This window comes from Microtus ochrogaster, linkage group LG5 (assembly GCF_000317375.1).
Source record: "Microtus ochrogaster isolate Prairie Vole_2 linkage group LG5, MicOch1.0, whole genome shotgun sequence".
Taxonomy (NCBI): Eukaryota; Metazoa; Chordata; class Mammalia; order Rodentia; family Cricetidae; genus Microtus; species Microtus ochrogaster.
The window spans coordinates 15,614,276-15,634,912 of record NC_022031.1 but is presented as its reverse complement, the minus strand read 5'-3'; the positions used below and the strand labels follow the sequence as shown (position 1 = coordinate 15,634,912).

Below are 20,637 nucleotides of genomic sequence, written 5' to 3'. Positions count from 1 at the left end.
TTTGTTTGTCGTATATTGTTTTCTCTTTTGAGATGATTTTAAAATGTAGAAAGTACTCTGGGCTTCCAACAGGAAAGCATTAAGTTTCTATGTATCACCTAGTAGAAGGTTCTAGAAGGTAGGGGTCAGGGATGCATGTTAACCTGTCCACCTTAACAAACATAATGGGTTAAAAACAAACACATCCCTGTCTCAGAATACTGAACATGTCAGAGTAAATTTAAATTTACTCCTGACCATTTTGATTCTGGTCTAAGAAAAGCAATGTGCCACGGCTAAGACATCAGCCGTGCTCTAGAGAGCCATGCGTCAAACTTGTCCAAGTGGATTTTAGTGCAGAAACACTGGCACATAATCGAATCTTCAAATGCATTATTTTCCTTCATAAAGCACTGTAACACCAACTTCACAAGTTGCTAGAACAAACTGAGAAAAGAGCTGAGAAGGGAGGCTATTTAAGCTACTCACATTTATGTGAGGTTACCCTTGAATGCTTACACTGATGTAGTCTAAGCAGGCATTTAGGAGGACAGTAAATAACAACTGTGAACCCACTGGGTGCCCAAGAGTCTAGTAACATTGATGACCCAATTATGACAAAGCAGAACTTTTGTCTTAGAGGGTCTGGGTAATGAATTGAATATGCTCTTTGTCTAGCCTAGGATCCCACCATGACAGCAACAGTAAAGAAGGTTGCCAAAATATAAATCTTACATATATACTTAATTCTTTATTATACAAACTATAAAATTTGATCCCCCTTGCCCACCCCATGTGGACATTTTATGTGTTTTTCTGTGGTCCATTGTTTTGTAGCAGCAAATTCCTGAGCTGTTAGAATCAGGGCAGAAACACGGGATGATTCTTTCTGGAAACTGAATTCAAGCCACACTGCATAGTCAGCAGTTAACTTGGCCAGGAAAACCGAGCCAGAATATCCTCTCCAGAACCCAGTGATATATGTACATATTTACATTAGTTCGGAGAAATCAGGGAGGAAAGCACCATTATTAAGGCCTATCTATCCTTAATTACACTTTTTAAGGTCTGTTAACTTTATTCCAAGTGCTGGCAGGGGTTATTGTAGGGGTTGTGGAGGCTTGCTCTCTGCATGGGAAACTGGGGGCCTTTAGAACTGTACTTTTCTTCACCCCAAGCAGAGACAATGTAGAGAATTTAAATTATTAGTGTACTCTTGATTCCCTCTATTTCTTATAGGCTCATCACTTATCTCGTGTGCTGTGCCTAATAGGTAGGCTTCTCACTCAGTGAATGGAAGTTGTCCTAGATATAGTAGTAAAATAAATCAAACTTAAACTTACTTTTCCCTGATTTTTTAAAGAATATGACTACAATAGTGACCTCATTGGTGTTCTTGACAATTATGCTAAAAACGAAAGTTTTTTTTAAACTCTAACACAGAATGCTCAAGCCTTCAAAGAAAGTATCCCCCCCCCCAAATGATGGTATTGAGTTATATTTATTTAATTAAAAATTCTTAGATTTTCTTGAGTGATACTGTTGTTTCTATGGTTGATTTCCATGTTACTTTTATTAAACATAGACTTTTTATATAACATATTCCAATCAAGGTTCCCCTCCCTCAACTCCTCCCAGATCCCCCCCACCTCCCTCTCTACCCATTCAAATCTACATTCTTTCTTCCCCCTTTTCATTAGAAAGCAAAGAGGCAATTAAAAATAAACAAATAAATGAATAAACCAGAATGGAGGGGGGCAAATCATTATGAAGTAAAAACACTCCAAAAATACCAATGCATTCATTTCATGTTGAGCATCTACTGCTGGATGGGGGTCCTGTCCTTAAATGTGGTTTGTCTAACAAGTGACACTGCATTGGAGGAAACTAATTTTTAATTTCCTCTGGGATGGGTGGGGCTTATTTTCACTTTCCCACTCAGCACCAGGACCTCATCTGGCTTAGACCTGGGCAGGCTTTGTGCCTGCTCCCATGGTCTGTATGAGTTCATATGTGTGCCAGCTCTGTTGTATCTAGAAGACCTTGCTGCTGTGGTGACTTCCATTTCCACTGGCTCTTACAATCTTTTTACCTTTCTTCTGCAAAGATCACCAAATAATGAGAGAGACAAAGTCCCAATTAGACATCTCTTGCCAAAATTGAATCCTTCAGTGCCACTAATGGGTTATATCTAAATGAGTTGTTGAATAAAGGAACCTCATGGGAATCCCCAAAAATCCAGGCTATTGACAAGGCTACTGGTTATTCTCCACAAACTGACAGTAATGTCCTATTGCTGAGGACAATACCTACATAATTCACTGAACGTAAATTTGATTTGGTGCCTAGTTAGAACCTTCACCTCTGCCAATGTTTTTCCATGGTACTGGAGGGTACTCTGTATGCTACCAGAGAACAATGGTAAATACCAACCCAGTTACAAACCCTTCAATCCACAATGGGGACCTGGCTGCATGATACACTGGTGCATCAGTGGCACAGAGCTTGTAGGAGAAACCAACCATTAAACGATTAGATTTAAGGACACTCCATGGGTTAGAGTCTGTCATTGCTCTGGTAGTCAAGAACCTGAGACTCCATAGGCCTCGAACTTAGGGAGAATCCAAACACTAGTTGTAAAGAAACATAGGAAAATAAAAAAAAAAATTGTGGATGACTTCTGATAGCATTCTGCTACACTCATAAATCAGTGTTTTTCTCAGTCATCATCAATAAAACTTTCTCCTGCTGCCTGGCTAGAGAAGCTAAGCAGGTGGTATGGAGTGCCTAGACAGTGGGGTGTCCCTCCGAGTAAGTGGTCACTCACCTCTTGGTCCTCTCTGGGAATTTTGCAGCCTGTGTTTCAGAATTCCTCTGAGGTTGCAGGGGAAATGGGGATAGGGCGGTTTTGGGTCAGAGTGGGACTTGTAGCTTGCTGGGTTAATGTATGGGGTTGGGGTGTTGAAGCAGCCTGCCTGCAGGAAGCATGACTGCTGCAGGTTGGATGAATTAAATGCTGTGGGTTTAACTGGGCTCTGAAGTAGCAGGGACCAAATCACAGCACTGACTCAGTAAAGGCAAGGTGATTGTGGTTATGGCAATGGACTGCACAAACAAAGCAATGTCCAGAATGGCCTAAGATCACGAAGTGATTTTTATGGTGGCATGACCCATATGGACCTTTGATACTAGCTAATCAATCACGGCATTTCTAGGAATAAAATAGATAAGAAGCTTACTGATGTTTTGTCTGATCTGTGTAAGCAGAAAAAAATTCTCAAACAAAAGAAAGAAAGGCTACGTTGGATTTTGCCAAAGGGAATCCTGGCCCACAATTCAATTTCCATACTTGAGCCCATTTGCAGACCCTTGAATGAAGACCGTTGCAGATTCCTTGAATGAAGGAATGACAAGGTTCCCCTGATGAAGGACCCTCATTAAATAACTAACATTTTCCTGTGTGTCATTCTCCAGTCCTTCTCCAGAGGTACTTAAGGTCCTTTATAAGGATAACTGTGCACTCAGGGAAAGAAAACAATCAGATTTTCTAGGGTCTATTTGATTTCAGTTTTGAATTGATAGTGATTCTGGGAGACCCCAAGAAACATTGTGACTCTCTAATTAAAGCAGGGGCTTGTGGAGACCAGGTGACTAACGGAGTTTTGGCTGAAGTCAGTCAGCCTTACAGCAGGTCCAGTGCACCCCTAACTCATCCTCTGGTTACTTTTCCAGTCTCAGAATGTATAATTGGGATAAACATACTTAGAAGTTGGCAGAATCCTCACACTGGTTCCATGACCTATGGGGTGCAGGCCAGTATGTTTGGAAAGACGAAATAAATGGAAGCCTTTAGAGTTGCTTCTTCCAGGGAAAATAGGGAATAAAAACTGGTATCATATCCATGGATGGAGGAATTGCAGAACTTAGTGCCACCATCATCGACTTGAAAGTTGGAGGGCTGATGGTTCCCACCACATCTCCCATTAACTCTTCTCTCAGGCCGGTAAAGAAGACAGATGGATCATGGAGAATGACCAGCTATCCTTAAAAATGTTGAGATTGGCCTTTTGTGACTTGGCATTATTGGGCGGTTTGACTTAACTGGCAATGACCTTAAGATGAGAAACCTTGTAATGCTGGTTTGAGTTTCAGATCATGCTAAATAGTTTTGTCTGAAATTGATTATCAAAAAGTGTCCAACAAAGTGTTCATCTCAATTAATAGTGGAAGAATATAAAATTAAACTGCACATGTTATAAACATTATTCTTTCCTCGGGAAATATTTTTTAGACTCCAAAGCTGGCGGGGAATTTTTTTGGCTCTTCTATTTCTGTTCCTAGCTGTTTTCACAAAGTGCAAACACATGAGAAAACATTGTAATGAACCTCAATACTCAGTCATGTTCAGTAAGACCTCAAACGAGTTTTGCTTTGAACTTGGTTCTCCAGACAGGCATACCTTCAGGAGAACAGGAGATATCTCCTTACTCCCTGTGATGTGGTTTGGCCCTCTTCAGGGTCTCAGTGCAAGCTTTGTTCTGTACAGCGCATTAAGTTCACGACAAGGCTAAGAGTTAACAAAAGCATTTCTCCTTACAGAATGTCCTGGGTCTCATAAAGAGGCAAGAGCTTTAGCCCAAGAAAGGAAAACTGTGCTGCATCAAAGACACTCCGCTAATCGCCATTAGGCCCACAGTTGAGGCCCTGTCTCCGATTATGTTTCTTTAGGTTGTCAGCTCTGGCATCATTTCGTGGTTTTGTCCTTACCGTGTTTACTTCCCTGATTACTTTGTAATTCTGTACCACTGAAACGAATCCACACCAGGTTTGTTTCTTAAATACATTCTACATTCTTTTTTAACTGAATTTAAAATAAATGAGCTTGTAAATGGAGTTCAAGACCCAACCGATAGGGTCTAGACAATGGTATCCATAGTTAGAGGACCTGATGACAAAGGTGCCTTCAGTAAGCCCCTTCCTCCACATCCTTCCACGCTGAATTTCATCTCTAAGTTTGGTGCAATATCCTTGATAATGACTGACTGCAAGCCACGCTGCCTGTTCTGGATGAAACTGTTCATTTGAACTTCTTCTGAGAATGGCCAGGGAGCTCGCGGACCTAATGCTTCTTTTTGGTAGAAACTTTTGATCGCTTTGTTTCCCTTAGTTTTATCCATATATCTTACCTTTAGTGTAGTTTTGCTTCCCTGGGATTTGGTGACCATAAAATAAATGTAGTCAGTTTTAAATGTTTGTCTCTGCGTTGTATTCAGATGTATTTTTTTTTTCTTTCTGCTTCTTAGACATAAAACTGAATGCTCTCCCTATCTCTTGCAATCAGAAGTTCCCTGATTCTGCCATTTTGCATTATTCAAATTAGTTGCAATCTCTATCTTTCTATATTCTAGCCACACTCTCTGCCTCTTTCTCCATTAAATTAAAAATGTCTGTTTCCTGTAATAGTCCTCATTCATTCAACTATGACCTTGGGATGAATCAGGTGACAGGCTTGGTATTCTGTGCTGTCAATGGTAATGAGATTCAGTGGGTGTCCTTATTTGAGATAAAGACCATTTCTGTCCGTATGACATGAGGAAGCCATATGGCCAAGCAGACATATCTACTCTGAGCTTCACCATATATATGTGCAGGTACCAAGATCCTAGGGTCCTTGCCCAAATGACCCCAAGCCTGCTTTGGAGAACTGTCCTTAGTTCATAACTCCTACAACTGAATTCTAGACCTAAGAAGTGAAGAAGCAGCGGCTAGAGTATATGAAGTAGCTTTGGGTAAGGCAGACTGGCAGGCAGGCAGGCAGGCAGGCAGGCAGAGTCACTGCTTTGGGGTACAGAGTAGAGTGTTGAGAAAAGGATCAGGGATGGGAAGTGAAGTAAGCAATTCTAATTGTTGTTGGGTTCCTGCAGTCATTAAGTTCCAAAGAAATCACACGGAGGTCTACATTAATCATAAACTGATTGGCCAATTAGCTTAGGCTTATAACTTACATTATAACTTACATTAGCCCATTATTCTTATCTGTGTTAGCCACATGGCTCAGTACCTTTTCAGTGGCATAGTCACATCTTGCTTTTTCTGTATCTGGAAAGCACTACAGAGGGAGCTTTCCTCTTCCCAGAATTCTCTTGTTCTCATTGACTCACCTCTACTTCCTGTCTGGTTATCCCGCCTCTACTTCCTGCCTGGCTACTGATCAATAAATGTTTATTAAAAATATTATTGACAGAATATAGACTATGGTCCCATACCATCTAACTGCTCTATCTATTCTACAGAGTGGTCCAGAACTTCAATTTCAAATATTCCAGTATTACCAAACCTGAAGCTGTCTAAGTATGCCTGACTGTTAGGGCATACTTCATACAACAAGTCTTAGCAATGTGGCCCTTGCTTAATATTTTGTCCTAGGCTTCATAATTGTCGAGGTCTGATCTTAGGTGAAGTAGAGTCTACTTTGGAAGAATACTACTCAGCTATAAAAACAAAGTGAAATTAGGAAGTTCACAGATAAATGGGTCACATGATATTACAAATAATTTTTCTGAGTATTCACTCAGAAATAATCCAGACCCTAAATGACAAATTAGATGTACCCACAATTTATATTTTAATCATCAAAAATTCCAACACAGCAAATGGGAAAAGTTTCCGACAATAAGTCATAAAGGTGAGAGGGGCAAGAGAGCCATGAAACATGTAGCAGGGCCAAGTGTGAAGGGGTGGCAAGACAAATGTACGGGGTCCGTGGACTCCTCCCAAAACAAACGATGACTTAAGGAGAAATAAATATGACTTGGTGATACTGGGTGAAAGGCACGCAATATCTGAAAGCAGCTTAAGGAAAGAAGAAGGTCATAGGCAGAGGGAAGTAGAGGGAGAGGCAAAAGTCTGACTGCCAGAGCCTGGGGGGTGTTGTCTGTCACTAGAGAGATTTGTAAGCAAAAATGTCTCTGTGATTGGAGACGATATTGCTAAGGATGCTTTTACATCCCAATTCAGGCACTGTTCTTTCTTACTTCTGATCATTTGTTTCTTTCAAGTTCTGAAATTCCCCATTTTATTGTCTATTTAACATTAGTCAATCTTCCATTTATCCTTGAACTAAGTCTTTTAAGACTTTGTTGTATTACAGAAACCTGAGAATGGTCCCCATAGACTCCTATAATTGAATGCTTGGGGAGTGGCATTAGGAGATGTGGCCTTGTTTGAGTAGATGTGGCCATATTGGAGGAAGTGTGTCACTGGGGCTTATAATACTAAAATCAGGCCCAGTATCACTAACTCTCCTTGTCGCCTGCTAATCCTGATGTAGGACTTTCTGCTCCTTCTCCAGCACCATGTCTGTTTGACAACATGTTTCCTGCAAGGATGACAACGGATATTAAGTAATGCAGATGTACCTAAAATATGAAATTGATCTTTTCACTGTTAAATGCAGAGAGAAATCAGAAATAGACATTAAAATAGCAAATACAAAAGTAGGTTTCTATGTAGATGTTAATAGAAAATTATGCTTTAAGTTCAGAGAAATGCCTCATGATATTATGTACCTGAAATATAAACCACAATTGAAAGTGAGAACAACACAGTTGAGAACACTGGAGCCCTTGGTGTTTTAAGAGATTTTGTACCTCACGTATCAGTTTTCCTCCATCAACATTTGCGTCTCAGTTGAGGAAACTAGCCACATTGCCGTTTGGTCCTTTTGCAAGGCATAGATTAATGTAATTTGAAAAGAATACATTGTGTGTTTGGTTTGAATGATGAAGTTCACATTCATATTTTACTGACCTCAGAGAGTTTATCCAGATACTTTGCAGATTTCAAAGTGACATCTATTGATTTTTTTAAAAGCCTAATGAAAGAGAATTTAAAGGCTTAATGATTTCAAACGGTAAAAATTCAAATTGTCAACTGGTTTTTATGAGGTCAGTGTTATAATTAGGTTACCACAAGATTAAATTAGAACTCTGAGAATGTTCTTCACTTTTCTGGAAATATGACTGCCATTTACCGCTTTCCATAGACTGAAGAAGTGGGGACACACTATCACAGAAACAATACACTAATAAGCAGAGCTTGACAATATCTCATTCTAATGCTGTAAGGGTTGCACTTGGGTCTTGCAATTCTGCCTACAAAATATAGCTTGACATCAGGAATAAATTTATGTGTATTTAAAAATATAGTTTGGTATCAGAAATATGTTTCTGTTTGTTGTGAAATTAAGTATATATGCAGAAAAGTCACTTGGATCACATACTTGTCTTAATTAGTTAACACCGAGAGAAAAACACAGAGGATGAGAACTTGGCTTTTACCAGATAACTGTGCCTCAGTAGGCGAGATCCTGCACATAATCCCAATCTCATCATAGACAAGTATGAGCCTTTGAGCACATAGCTTTCCAATGTACACACCTGTGGGCTCTTTAGCTGACCTTTGGCACCCTTATGGAGTCAGGTATTTCTTTCCACCCTTCGCTGTAAACGCCGCTGTCTCTGGTCCAGCGTGCCTGCTAAAATGTACAGGACAGTTTGCCTGAAACATGACTGCTTTTTTTTCTATCTTTCCTTTTGCTTTATTTGTTTAGTTTCTTGCTTCAAGTTCTCCATTCTCCACCTAGATGATCCTCTTTGCCTATTTTTAATGCTTCCTACTTTACCTAAAATTCTGACTGTTTAAAAAGGCCTCCTACTTAATTTTTTTATTTTTTTAATTTCAACTTGAGACTTACGCTGTTCCCTCCTAACCTGGTGAAAATGTTTCAATTCAAAGAAAATAGCTGTAAAAATGTGTCACACCTTCCCATGGTGCCGGTTCCCTGATCTAACATTCATTCGTGAAGGTCACTAAGGTCACCATGTCCCCAAATGTGGAGCCTCTTATTTATAGCTTTGCCCACCCACTTTCATTTTACATGGCACTGAAGAAAATTGAAGCATTAAAGTGCTTTCCCCTCCTTGAGCAGTCACTTTTGAGAAAATAGGAACATTGGAATATTTTAAATCACTCAAAATTGAACATTCTTTTTTTTCTTAATAATAGCCATTCTTCTCATAATTATCACCACTCAGTTTCATTTTTACTAAATGGACTCTTGAACATGACATCCAAATCTTGGAAGAGAAGTGTAAATTATTTTTATTTGAATTTAGAAATTGGTCATTTGCACAGATGTTGACTATGTGTTGCCCTCCTTAAACTTTCAATTTGTTTTTATCACACACACATGCAAAGGTTCTGCCTGCGTGTACATATGTGCATGCGATGCCATAGCAGAGAAGAGGGGTACCAGATGCTCTGCAACTAGAGTTTCAGGTGGTAACTTGTGCATGCTGGGGATTGGTCCCAAGTCCTCCCGAGAGTACAAGTACTCTTAACCACTGTGAGTTATCTATCTCTCCAGTCCCTGTTTTGTTTTTGTTCTTTTTTTTTTTTTTTGAGACAGGGTTTCTCTGTGGCTTTGGAGCCTGTCCTGGAACTAGCTCTTGTAGACCAGGCTAGCCTCAAACTCACAAAGATCTGCCTGCCTCTGCCTCCCACGTGCTGGGATTAAAGGCATGCACCACCACCGCCTGGCTGTTTTGTGCTTTCTTAAAGGCAATTTGATCATGCCTAAAGTGATTCCTTCCCAGAACAGACATCTTGCTACACTAGTAACCATTAAAATCAGAATGAATAGCCCTTGCTGTGTCTTGAGATCACTACTGTTTTTCAGTTAGTGTGTTTGTTTTGTTTGCTTCTTGTTTCTGTCTGTTAAGGTATATTCTCTAGGGGATACAGGTGTCATCTGTGGGAAAAGGTGGTATAAGATTACATCTAGAATTATGAACACATTTTCCAGATATAATTTTCACAATATGAAACAACACTGGGAGAAACTTAACCAGAAGCAGCATCTGTTCAAATATGGAAGCATAAAAAACAACCAAGTTCAACTTATTAAATGTACCAGTGGGACTTCAACACCCTGTGAGCTCGCCAATGCCCCCTAAGTGGAGACCCTTCCACTAGTCAGAATACACATCATGGCATTTGCCTTGAACAATAGTAGCTGCTGCCCCCAGGGTTTGCTAATATCAAAAAGCTGTATTTCAGTCTCCCCAGCTCCTGTGAAAATGGTGTACTCACCCTGTCTGATGAAGCCAATGGAAAGCAGAATATCAACCCTGGCCCCATCTCTACTAAGCAAACTTGTCCTAGGAAATTAGTAGCCTATGCATATACAACACATATTACAGAGCCTGAGACCCTTCCTTGATGCTTCTTCTTGTTCTTCTCATGGCTTCTTGGGTTTGTTCTGTTGTGTTTTAAACAAGATTTTCCATATTTCTCAGATAGCCTCCTTATCCAGCTTCATTAATAAGGCAATAGATTAAGTCTTCAAGACTAAGTTGGAAAGCAATCTCAGGCATGACTCTGCCTCGTGCCCTCAGTTCACAGGGCAGTGACAGCAGCAATTCCCAGTGCTTCCACTTGCTCAGTAGCTGCCTAGTGAAGGAGTGAAAGCCACCATGTTTTTTTTCTTCTTAGCTTTTTCCTGTGGCAACTTGACATTACATGTGTCAATGGACTTCTGTTCTTAATCCTAATTGAGTCTGTCTGTTCTCCCATGGTAAACTTTTGATAACGGAGGTAAGTTTTGTTCAACTATTTGGCCAGACACCTACAACTGTCTGTGACTCCCATTAAGTGCTTGATACCTAGCTGGAATAAGCAATGATGACATTTTATGTTCTGCTCGGGTTTAGGAAGACCTTGGCCAATCCCATTGACTTCCTCTTCTTCTGTGAGTGGCAAATAACTCAGGAACTTCTTAAGAGGGTGCTCTGTGCTAGCACTCTTACTTAATTTTATTTGAATAGGGTGAGAAACAAGAAGATTTCAGTGAAGTAGGTCATGAAACTTTCTTTGAAGAAAATTAGTACACCAGAGAGACCTTCAACATGCACTGATGTAAATGGCCCCAGTGAGAGAACCAATCTGTATTTTGTCTAATAATTAGTAAGAGATGAAGAAAATATACTTATTGAGTGAGGCAAGAGATGTATATGAGAGTTAAATGCAAATAGAATTAAAAAGGTAAATACTAGAGTATTACTTATTACTGAGGATTTTTTATTGTAAAAAAATCAAAGATGGTGGCAAAGGCCAACCTTCCGAACAGCTCATGTGATCTAGCCCCTCCCGTCTCTCTCTTCAACTTTCTCTGTGTTTGCAATGCATTTTCTCATCCATATTTAACACATCTCTTGCCTCAACCGTGATTATATTAGAAATTCAAGATAAGTGAAACCATGCTTCAGAAAATATCTCCTATTGTTTTGTTTTGAAGGCATAGTTTCCGTATACCTGCCCTTCCCCTCCTTCAATGCCCCTTTCTTCCTCTTTTCTATCACTTTTACCCTCTTTGTTTTTCAAGGGAAATTGCATTTGGGTATTTTTGATTGCATTCTAAGAGGTGACTACCAAAATATTATGCTATTTGGATGCCTTAATATTTAAAATTCTAATCTTTAATGATAAGAGAATGTGGGTTGAACTGAGTAGATTTGTGCTATGAAAATGTTCTCTTTCCTTCGCACCCAAGGGGGGGGGGAGATGCATCTTTTGGAAGGGAAAGATACATCATTTGGAAGTCTACTGAAGAAGCTGTGACAGACATGTGGAGTCCAGTCCTTCACTGGGTTCTTTCCTGACTCTAAAATTCAGAGGACCTACTTCTTGTCTTTGCCTCTGTTCACTTGGCCATAGACACATTTATAATCTTCTCTTCCAAGTGCTCCTTTCACTATATTCATCAATTAGAGACTTTAATTTTATGAACTATCCTATCTTTGTTGTTGTTGCCATCATTTTTTTTTGTTTTGATTTGTTTGTTGTTTGAGACAGGGTTTCTCTGTGTAATTCTGACTATTCTGGAACTACCTCTATAAACCAGGCTGGCCTCAAACTCACAGAGAGCCAACTGCCTCTGCCTCCTGAGTGCTGGGATTAAAGGTGCTATCCTATCCTTTTGACTGTTTTATGTCTTGAAATAGTCTTCAAACTTAGAAATATTCAGAGACTTTTAAACTGTGGCTTATTGATTTTTGTGTGATATACTAGTGGAAACCATAATTTGAAAGAAATATTACCATACTGACTTGTACTATTTAAATTTTAAAAAATATCAGTCTATTACCCCTAAGTTAATTTTTGTTTTGACACAAGAGTGTGACCTTTATTCCCCAGATCCTTCTGTTCAGACCATGCAAAGACAACCTTCAAGAGCCAGTATTCAACCTAATAAAAGTCCCACTGTCAAAATTTAAATAAATTTAATTTTTAATGATAAATTATTTTTATAGTTAGGTAGTATAGTATCAGACTAACTGCAGCCCCGGTGATTCTTTGTTTAGCTCCTGGGTTCATTCATTTCACTCTGGCTCTTCCTAGCTTTGATTTCTCAACATGTCAAATTGGCCTGAGGATGTATTGTACTTAAATTGTACTAAGAAACAAGCAAACAAACATACAAACCACAACAGTCCAATGAGATAACATATATGAGGGACCTTGAAAAGTCAAAAAAAAAAAAAAAACCTGTGACAGCCATTTTAAGTCTCATTCGCAATTACTTACCTATCTTTAAAAATATGATGTCCTAGACTTTATCAACTCATCACAGAATTTACTTCCAAATTTTTAGAGGGCCAGGCTATGCAGTCAAGAAATATAATTTATCCAAACCAACAGCTTGACTGATCATTTAGAATATATTTAATTTGATGTGTCACATTTTAATGGCCACTACAGCTGGAAGGACTAAAGGGAAAGATAAAATAACCAGTCATTTGCTCTCTTTTCATAGAATGGCCTTAGATCCAGATGTTAGATCTTCCTGAAAATTTCTATCACATGGAATTAGTGGCTTCATCTAATTTTAAAGAACCTAGAAAGTTAATAATGAAAAACTTCCTAAACATGCCTAGTATTCTCCTCTAATATTGAATAAGCTTCACTAACTGTTTGTTTACTTGAACTGAAATGTACTCATAAGATGTGTCTTTGTGTGGAAAGGAATGCTATCTCCCCCCCGAGAATCTGAACTTGTCACAGACATCACTTGCACAGCCAAGGCAGATCTCATTGCCCTCTACAATGGTGCATTGTTCTTCCTGTCCCTTTCTGATGTTTCTAACTTCTGTTTGCCTCGAGGGAGAAGACTCCAGTGGAGGACACTCTTTGAAATCCTACATGGAAGAAGTGAGTTTTAAGAGGACCTCACAAATATAACATGCCATCTGTCTATCATGTGAGATGAAACACTCACCTGGGCTTTTCCCATCCATCTCCTGTTCACTGGTCATGTTTAGAAACGTACAATAAATACCGTTATCAAAATTGCTTTTGTTCCTCATTGATAGAGAGATACTTTCTATCCAGTTATCCTGACAATGAAGGAGAAAGTCCATGAACCTAGTACTGCCATATGTTTCCATTCACAAACATTTGTTGATATACTTATAAATGAGAAGCATATGCTTTGTACTGGAAATGGACAAAACAGAAGAAAGAAAAAAAGAAAGACACACTCTTATAATAGGTCAGCGCTCATTCATGTGACAAATGCCTGTCATGGTGCTATTTACTGTACCTATCAAAATGTAAGGCACATTCTTGGAAGATGCCTTAGATTCTTGAGTTTCTTTGTAAAGATACTGAAGAGTGTTCTGTGTCGCAGAGCTTTGCACTGACTGACAGGCATTTGGAACCCCTCAGAATGTTTGCAGAGCCCCTGAGACCTGAAGCAAACCCCTGACACTCATCAAGAAAGCCCCGTCTCTGCAGAGAGTGAAGGCAGTTCAGTGATAGGACCTAATACTTGGACTGAATGCTACTTCTCAACAGGAAACTACCTGTTCTGCACCTCTTCCCAATTCAAGAGTCTATTCAAAAGACCTCATATCTGAGCACACGATGTGGTTCTTATCAGGATGGTGCATGGGTACTGAAATTCTCACTTGTTTCCAAATATCATAAGGAGAGGAATGTGGAATGCACATTCTCTATAGGTTTGCTTATCTATCCAGAGATAATTGAAGCTTTCCAAAAAGCATGGGGAGGAGGAATGATTGACAGGAAAGAAATAGCTAAAAAGATGTAGAGGTTCACAAGCAGCAAAATGAATGGGAAAACACAGTAGGATTGGAACACTAACCTTCAATTTACTGAGTTTGATACAAAGACTTAGAATATATTTGAATAACTGATGTTACACACAGGGAAGAAAATATATTTCCCACAGGCCCACCAATAGAGTATCCATTTTGGAATTTGTGGTCAAGTAAGCTCTTGACCCAAGCCTCACTATTTGTTGGTAGGGCTGAACCATAGGCTTCCACAGATAGGCTGGGGATGCCTCTTGCTTCAGTTTAAGGAAACAGAAAGGAGATTCTGGAGGTTTGTGTGCGCTATGGGTATATACCAAGAATAAGCTTGCTAGGAGTTTTGTTATTTGTGCCTTCTCATTAGAAGTGCTTTGCAAGGCTTACTGCTCAAGTGCGATCACATCAACACCAGCTGGAATCTTAGAATTCACTCAGAACCAAGGACTTAGTCTTCTGCTAAGCTTGCTAAGGCTTCATGGGTTTATAAATACCCTAAGCTATGGAAAGCAGTTCTGTATCTAGCTCTTTATGGCATGATTTCTAGAGACTGAAATCATGCTTTGTGGGGACACTTCCCCCATTCTGCATTCTATAAGAAGAGGAAATATTTATTAATGCGTTGGAGCGTTGTGTATACTCATCTGTTCTCAGTCATGCTTTGCTTGTTTATTGGAAATATAAATCTTTTTAGTTTATGGGATTCATTACTGACTGTCCGAGTGTGTTTTCAAGTATGTATGAGTCATTCAGTGTAAATGTTACCTGTCTATCACTATGGTTCATTATTGCATGAGATTTTCATTTTATATAGGTTGATATTTAGGTGCTAGATATTCACAAATGAATAAATTATGATAACAGTAAAATTGTATAGTATTTATTAGTGACTTATGACTTAGTATGGTTTTTTCAAACTTTTATGCATTTTGTCTTTGGGAAATATACACTCAACTTCTCCACTGGAAGCTTGTTTACAATGTGAGACACCAAATGGCATTTACTTACTTTTTCTTTTCTTGCTTATACTTTTATTTCATTTTTCTCTTCAGGTTGTAGAATCAGCAAAAACAAAACAAACAAAACAAATGACAACAAAAATCCCGACAGTATTTGTGAATATTAAAAGCAGTGGACTACAAACTGAGCTTGTAACATTCACATTTATTTAGCACACACTAAAATGTAGATAAACCATGCTGTTGATGTCTTAATGTATTTAACATTTCTTCTTAAACTTTGAGCAGCTTAACAGATCAAAGTCTCTGTTCTTTTGTTTTATTTTCTCTTGGTGGGATTGTTATTTTTTATTCATTTATTTTCTTACTTATCTAAATATAGTCATGGGCTGTAACCATATGACATTAACCAATTGTGTTGAGATCTAAATAGAAAAGCTGAGGCAACATAAATCTCCCTTAAAATTAAGCCTAAAATTATTCTATATAATAATAGTCTATACAATAATAAGCCTAATCTTATTCTACATAGGGTATTTCTAACATATCATTTTATTCTGGCATTCAACTTTTTCTTTGGGTAGGGGGAAACTGTAACTCACCATGTAGACAAGGTTGGCCTTGAACTCACAAAATTAAGCCTTACCCTGTCTCCCAAGTGTGGGAATTAAAAGAATATACCATTAGATTCAGCTAGAATTTGGATATTTGAGCAAATAAAAAAATAAGATAGCTTGTGAGTCTGCTTTTCCAATCTCCAAAAAAGCTCTGAAACTTAAATTTAAGAAATTGCACATTTCACACGAGTCACCTGCAATATAGGAATAATTTCAAAATACAAACACTTTATCATTTACCATCATAAGACTAATGCTTACCCAATAAAGTGAATTCAAAAACAATTCATCGAATTTAAATATTCTTAAACCTTTTATAAAGTGATGGAGGAGGGTCATCTTTCTATCTGTTGTTTCATTGGTTAAATAAAGAAACCGCCTTGGCCCTTTAATAGGACATAAAATTAGGTAGGTGGAGTAAACAGAACAGAATGCTGGGAGAAAGAAGCTGAGTCAAGGAGTCGCCATGATTCTCCTACCGGACACAGACACAGGTTAAGATCTTCCCTGGTAAGACACCTCATGGTGTTACTGGGATATTAGAAATGGGTTAGATCGATATGTAAGAGCTAGCTAATAAGAGCCTGGAACTAATGGGCCAGGCAGTGTTTTAAAGAATACAGTTTCTGTGTAATTATTTCGGGTAAAGCTAGCCGGGTGGCAGGAAGCACCCCGCCGCTCCTAATACAACAGTAAAGATACTAATGGACTTAAAATATCATGTTACCTCGAGAAATAATGTGGAATAAGCACAATGCAATGGCTTGAAATGCCCTAGCTATAGATAGAGGACATGGGGTAGACACAGACAGTGAGCAACCTAAACAGTTAAGAAGTCAATCCAGATACAGCGTCTGAAACTTTAGAAAGCAATCACGACTGCACGAAGGTGGTGATGGCCAGATGACAGAATAGCAACAGCACAGGCAGCGTGAACTCACTCAGGGTGACAAGTCGCAGCTTTGCTCTCTCTGAGGGTGCCAGGCAGGAAATACAGCACTGGGAACATGGAGACTTGCCTGGCTCTTGGGCTTGGCTTGCCAAACGCACCATCTGAACTGGAGATGGACTGATTTCCGTGCAACACGACTCTGAGTCCTTGCACCCACTCGGGCTTGCCTGGCTTCCTCCGTGTTGCGCTCTGTGACCTTCAGTGTAAATGAGCTTCCAGCTATATTTCTGATGGGGAAGGCACATTTGCTTATAGAAAGTGAGTAATATGCATTGTGTTTTTCAGATGTACTGACTTTGGAAAATCAAATTAACTATTATAACTACCATTGTTTCTTCCCTTTAGAGAAATAGACATTTGCATTATGGTTTGCCAAACAAACTCTTCTTTGACCATTGATATTTGAACATTTTTCACATCCGTTGTTAAATAACAGTTCTTAAAAGCTTATATTCACAGCGCTCATAGAAATACAAAGTGAAGTCAGGACTGGGATGATAGCTCAGTCAGTGAACTGTTTGCCTTGTAAGTACAAAGACAGTTCTATCCCTGAATCCATGTTAAAAAGTGAAACAGTTCAATGTGGTAGAGGAAGTTTGTGGACGCCTGCCTGGGGAGTCAGTGACAAGCTTGATGCCATGGGCCAGCCTAGCCTACTTGGTGAAGTTCACGTCAGAGAGAGGCCTTGTCTCAGAAAGATAGTGGGGGACACTTGAGGTTGTCCTTCCCCCACTTCCTGACGCTTGTGCACTCTCCACATACATGTGCTCATGAACGCACACACACCTAGAGGAATGCATGCCAAATTTATAAAACCAATAATTTAATGAGGGAGCAGGTTAGCTGTTATGACCCCTCAAAGGAGAATCCATTCACCTAAAAGGACAAACAAGGAATGTTAAAATGGCATTATAAAAAGATGAAAAGTCGATTGCATTTGCAACGGATGCAATTTGTGTCTACATAGAGAAGAAGCATTTGTGGTGTTACTATTTCCTATAGTGTGTATAGTGTGAAATTGCTGATGTCAAAGGACTCAGGCATCCACAGAATCAAGAGACTAGAAGGGAATGCTGGGGACATGACTAATTTTCCACGGACTACGATAATCTTTCATTCTGTTCTCTGGGGAAGAAGTCATCAAACAGCAAACATTGCACAGCGCAGTGGCGTGTTTTCCTGATGCTCAACACAGAAGAGCACACAGGACAGATTAAATTCCAAAAGAGCTTAAATTCATTTTGTTCTTTCTCCTTTTTAAACAATTTATCATATCTTCTATAATTTTGTTATGATTTTTTTTCTTTTTTCAGAACCTAGTCATTAAAAATTATAGCTCCCAGATTTTGTTAATTTTTTCATTGTTTCTTACAGTTTTCAAATAATTGGGCTACAGAAACACTATTTGCAAAAAAAAAATTAATGATTTCAGACTAATCATATGAGACACTTTGTTAACAAGTGATAAAGGTAGTGTTAGCTTTGCTAACTTACCTGTAAAAATGACTTAGAGGAAATTTTACTTTAGTAGAAGTACATAATTAATTCTTTGCCACCTGAAATCATTTATGAAATATATCTGGGGCAGACTAATTTATTTTATGTACATCATACCTTAAAATTATTGCATTTACTTATTTCATGTGTGGGTGTTGGCATGTGTGTAGAAGTCAGACGACAACTTTCATTTCTTTCTTTCCATCATGTAAGTCCTAGGGATAAAACACAGATCGTCAGGTCTGCTGGCAAATGCCTTTTATCCACTGAGCTAACTCACTCACTAGCCTTATGTACTCCACGATTTATGGACCATTGTTTTAGAGGGAGTCCATGACTTCAGAATTCAAATGAAACCAAAGAAGCTTGTCTGATACAAAAAAAAAAAAAAAAAAAAAAAAAACATCATCAGTACATTATTTGTATGTTTGTACTCAAGGAAAAGAAATAATTAATTCAGAATTAAAGTATTGCTTTCAACAAAGGACACTTTTCTCCCCTCTGAATATACTGCACTTCTGTGGTCAGATTAACAGCATTTGGAGAATATAAAGTTTTTGCTCTGCCAGCAGATCGAAGGATCTGTTGATTCAAGACTAGTAGCTGTTCTCCATAAGATTCCTGCCCCTTGTTCCCACCACTCCTAGTCCCTGGGTATTTGCTGCCCTTATGGCATCCTTTAGAAAAAGGATGAATGGCATTCCTTTGACATGCAGCCCCAAGAGTGTGCTACACTGAGACGTAGCTTAATATCCTGCAGAAAATTTTTGAACAACATTAGCAGGGAGACACACATCAGCTCTTGGTTTTGAAAAATGTTCAGGATTTTAACTTCATGACCCCAACGCAAAGAATTATAGGCAGACTGATGGGCAAGCTTCAGACATGTGACACTCTTGCCAACATTGGGACCATCTATTTATAGCTCCAGCACAGGGAGAGCCAAAGAGAATTTAACAGTAATACTTGCTCAGTGTTCATGATGCTATGTCAACAGTGTGAAGTTCTTCCCAAACTCTGTTGAGCCTTGTTCCATGTCTACTTTATACTACTTGCAACAAATGAAGATCAATCACATGTTCAAGGCATTAGCATAGAAAGCCAATTGATGATATTGCTTCATATCTTGAACCACGATAGGGAAAATAACAAGACTGACTTATTAATCATATCCTTTCTTTTAGGAATGGATTTTAATATTTGGCACAAGAAACTAAAAAACAAAAACACTTTTTTAAAAATTAATAAACATTGTTTTCCTTGGCTACTTTATACTTTCTATTTTAATTGAGGGCCTTCAGCCTTTGATTTCTCCTTAGTAAATTAAAAATCATCTTTCATTTGTTTTGTCTTTAAACATGGGAGATTGCATGCTCTGTTTTGGGAATTTTTAGAATGTGGTTTTTCCTCTTTGTTTCATAAGACATAGTAAAATTATTTCTGCATACACACACATGCACAGAATTTTAAACCAAATAAACTCAATATTTTCATAGCTTCTTTAAGCAGTTCTGCAAGGCCCAATCTCATGGTTGACAAGGATTCAAAAATTAAATTAAATCCTAACAATACACTTTGGTTTACATGTAAATTGCATATTTTAAGATTGTTTAACTTTTTTTGTGCTAGATTCCCCCTCAATAACCCACGCAAGAGTCTTTCCTGCTCACCTTTCTGAAAGAGTTGGGGCCTAGATGTGGCCGGCTTGTGAAGCCCCAGACATGATCTAAACCAACGCCTTCACCCGCTCCATGCTCTCTGAAGAGGGTGGTACAAGTGGAGGCGGAAACGCCCACAGACTTGTATTTGGAATGTTTTGTGTGGAACTGGTTATCCTTTTAAAAGCTGTGGTCATTAGGCTGTGGGGCTGTGGTGTGGAAGCTGGACAGTGAAGGGGGCTTTGACGGCTAGTCCCATTGGTGGCTGCAGCTTGCTCTCTTTGCTTCCTAGTTTACCTCCACATGAACCTCCATTGTTGCTGGCTACGACTATGGTAGACCCAGTAGCTCTGCCGCTTCTCTACGACCATGATTTCTCTTTAAGTTTCTTCTATGAAGTATGATTTTTACAGTCAGGAAGAGGAACTAACACAGAAGGGAAGACGAGGGCATTGAACCAGCCAGGATACAAGTTCTAATTTCTCACACCCTGAACAAACACATTTCATTGTGGAAATCACTCTCATTTGATACGAATTTACATTCAACACACAAACTGTTTTAAAGTGTTGCTGGCACACACACACACACACAAAATCAGGCCATTATTTTTTAATGAAAATCATTTCCAAAAATTATGCTTCTTTTGCTTCAATTATGTTTTAACTTTATTGTAGTTTTAGAGTCACAGAATTATTACAAAGACCTAAGAGTACCTTGTTTCTCCTGCTCAGAGTCCAGGTACTACTATTAACACATCACATTATTATGTGATACAGTATGGGACATGTTTTTAAATTTATT

General features: G+C 38.8%; 1 protein-coding gene across 1 annotated transcript in view; it reads left to right on the top strand.

Moving 5' to 3' along the window:
- The window catches only part of LG5H8orf34 (linkage group 5 C8orf34 homolog), a 381,926-nt gene that overhangs the window by 334,725 nt on the left and 26,564 nt on the right, over positions 1 to 20,637 (top strand). Inside the window, exon 12 of the mRNA XM_026786802.1 lies at positions 13,201 to 13,248. Coding sequence (XP_026642603.1) covers positions 13,201 to 13,248 — 48 coding nt within the window. The remainder of the gene's footprint in view (positions 1 to 13,200; positions 13,249 to 20,637) is intronic.